The following is a 2058-nucleotide window of genomic DNA, read 5'->3' on the forward strand; positions in this document are numbered from 1 at the left end:
TTGATTAATTTAGAGGGGACCAGATTTTGTTTCTAAATTGAAAGAGGAAAATTTTTGCTTTTTAATATTTTTATTGAGCATAAGGGAAGAATTTTTTTATTATTTTTTTTTCTAAATATAAAGAAGGCAGGGAATTTGGCTTTTCAGTTATTTTTTTTTTTGCAATTGTAAGAGACGTTTTTTGATTTTTAAGATTTTCATAGATTTGGAAGGAACCACATTTTTTTAATTTTTGTTATTCTGAATTGGAAAAGTGAAATTTGTTCTATTTAACATTTTTATTGAGTTGGAAAAGAGGAAATTTTTTCTGAATTTAGAAAGTCACGTATTTGTTTTAAACATTTTTATGAAGTAAGGAGGAACAAAGTTCCTTTTTTCTGAATTGCAAGAGGCAATTTTTTTCTTTTAAAAGTTTTTATTGAGTTTAAGGGAATAATTTTTTAAATTTGTATTGAGTTTTTTTTTTTAAATTGAGCGTGTAAAGAAAAAATGAATTATACATTTCTGCGAAACAAAAAATCAAGAAATGACCGGGAATTTTCACCCTCGATTAAAACGGCCACCCTGAATAATTCCCAAGATCGTGACCTATTAATGATTGGATTTTTTATATTGAAAAAGAAATGATTCCCGTTTCAGTGATAAGTTTGACGAAAGCGATCCATACTCAGCAGATGCGGTTCAGCAATTCTTCTACAAAGAAAAGTGTGAAAAATTGCTCACTGGAAATAAATATCACCGAGCAATTTTTCCGAGAGATTATGAAAAAGATCCGAGTATCAATTTGACTCCTGCGATATGCGAAGTGAACAAAACTCTTTCCTTCATAGCCGTCGATAGTCTTTATTTTTACCATTATGCCGAAGGACTTGGAGTGGATGTTTTAAATCGTAGGGACAAAACTGCAGCTGTAATTCTAGATCCTAATGTAAGTTTTAAAAGTATTCAATATTAAACTTGATATAAATTTAAATTTTAAATGCATACAAGTTTATGTAGAAAGATGCTTCAAAATTTTATTTTTCTATATTTTATTGAATCTGATAGTTTTGTACATTATGAAGATATGATTGGGAGCATCATTCAATAATTTCTATAAAAAATCTAGTTTGTCAATGGAGCTACTTTTTTTGTAAAAAATTAATATTTTCGGGTTATAAAATTCAACTTTTTTGTTAAAAGTTCGGTATTTTGGTTGAAAATTCAACTATTTGGTCCAAAAATAACTTTTTTTTCTGGAAAGTTTAACTATTTTGGTACAAAATGCAACTGCTTCGTTAAAAAGTAACTTTTTCATTGAAAGTTCATATTTTCGGGTTAAAAATATAACTGTTTTGTTGAAAATTCGTTTTTTTGGTCGAAAATTCAAATTTTTCGTTCAAAGGTAAATTTTGTTGTAGAAATTTCAACTATTTTGGTGGAAAATTCAACTTGTTGGTTGAAAAGTAACTTTTTTGTTGAAATTTTTTTACTGTCGGTTTAAAAATTCAATTTTTTTGTTGAAAATTCATCTTTTTGTTTGAAAATTCAAATGCTTGTTAAAATATGATATTTTTTGGTTGAAAATTCAACTTTTTTTTTTGAAAAATACACTAAACGGTTCAAAAGTAATTCTTTTGTTGAATATTAATTATTTCGGTTTAAAAATTAAAAATTTATGCTGAAAATTTCTTCTTTTTGGTTAGAAATTCACTTGTTTTCCTCAAAAGCAATTTTTTTTATTTAAAATAATACTATTTTGGCAGAAAATTCAATTACTTGTTAAAAAGTAACTTTTTTGTAGAAAATTCATATTTTCGGGTTGAAAATTCCATTGTTTTGTTGAAAATTCGTCTTTTTGATTAAAAATTCTAATTTTTCATTCAAAAGTAATTTTTTTTTGTAGAAATTTCAACTATTTTGGTACAAAAAGCAACTGCTTCTTTAAAAAGTAACTTCCTTTTGAAAAGTTTCCTATTTTCGGATTAACAATTCAATTCTTTTCTTGAAAATTCGTATTTCTGATTACAAATTCTAAGTTTTCGTTCGAAAGTAATTTTTTGTAGAAAATTCAACTAT

The 2058-nt window shown here is 25.7% G+C and overlaps 1 protein-coding gene across 1 annotated transcript in view; it reads left to right on the forward strand.

Moving 5' to 3' along the window:
- LOC117170754 (thioredoxin domain-containing protein 11) overlaps positions 1-2058 on the forward strand; it is a 57746-nt gene that overhangs the window by 27018 nt on the left and 28670 nt on the right. Inside the window, exon 7 of the mRNA XM_033357788.1 lies at positions 640-928. Within this exon, the coding sequence (XP_033213679.1) occupies positions 640-928 (289 nt within the window). The remainder of the gene's footprint in view (positions 1-639; positions 929-2058) is intronic.

Source organism: Belonocnema kinseyi, chromosome 4 (genome assembly GCF_010883055.1).
Source record: "Belonocnema kinseyi isolate 2016_QV_RU_SX_M_011 chromosome 4, B_treatae_v1, whole genome shotgun sequence".
In the NCBI taxonomy this organism is placed as follows: domain Eukaryota; kingdom Metazoa; phylum Arthropoda; class Insecta; order Hymenoptera; family Cynipidae; genus Belonocnema; species Belonocnema kinseyi.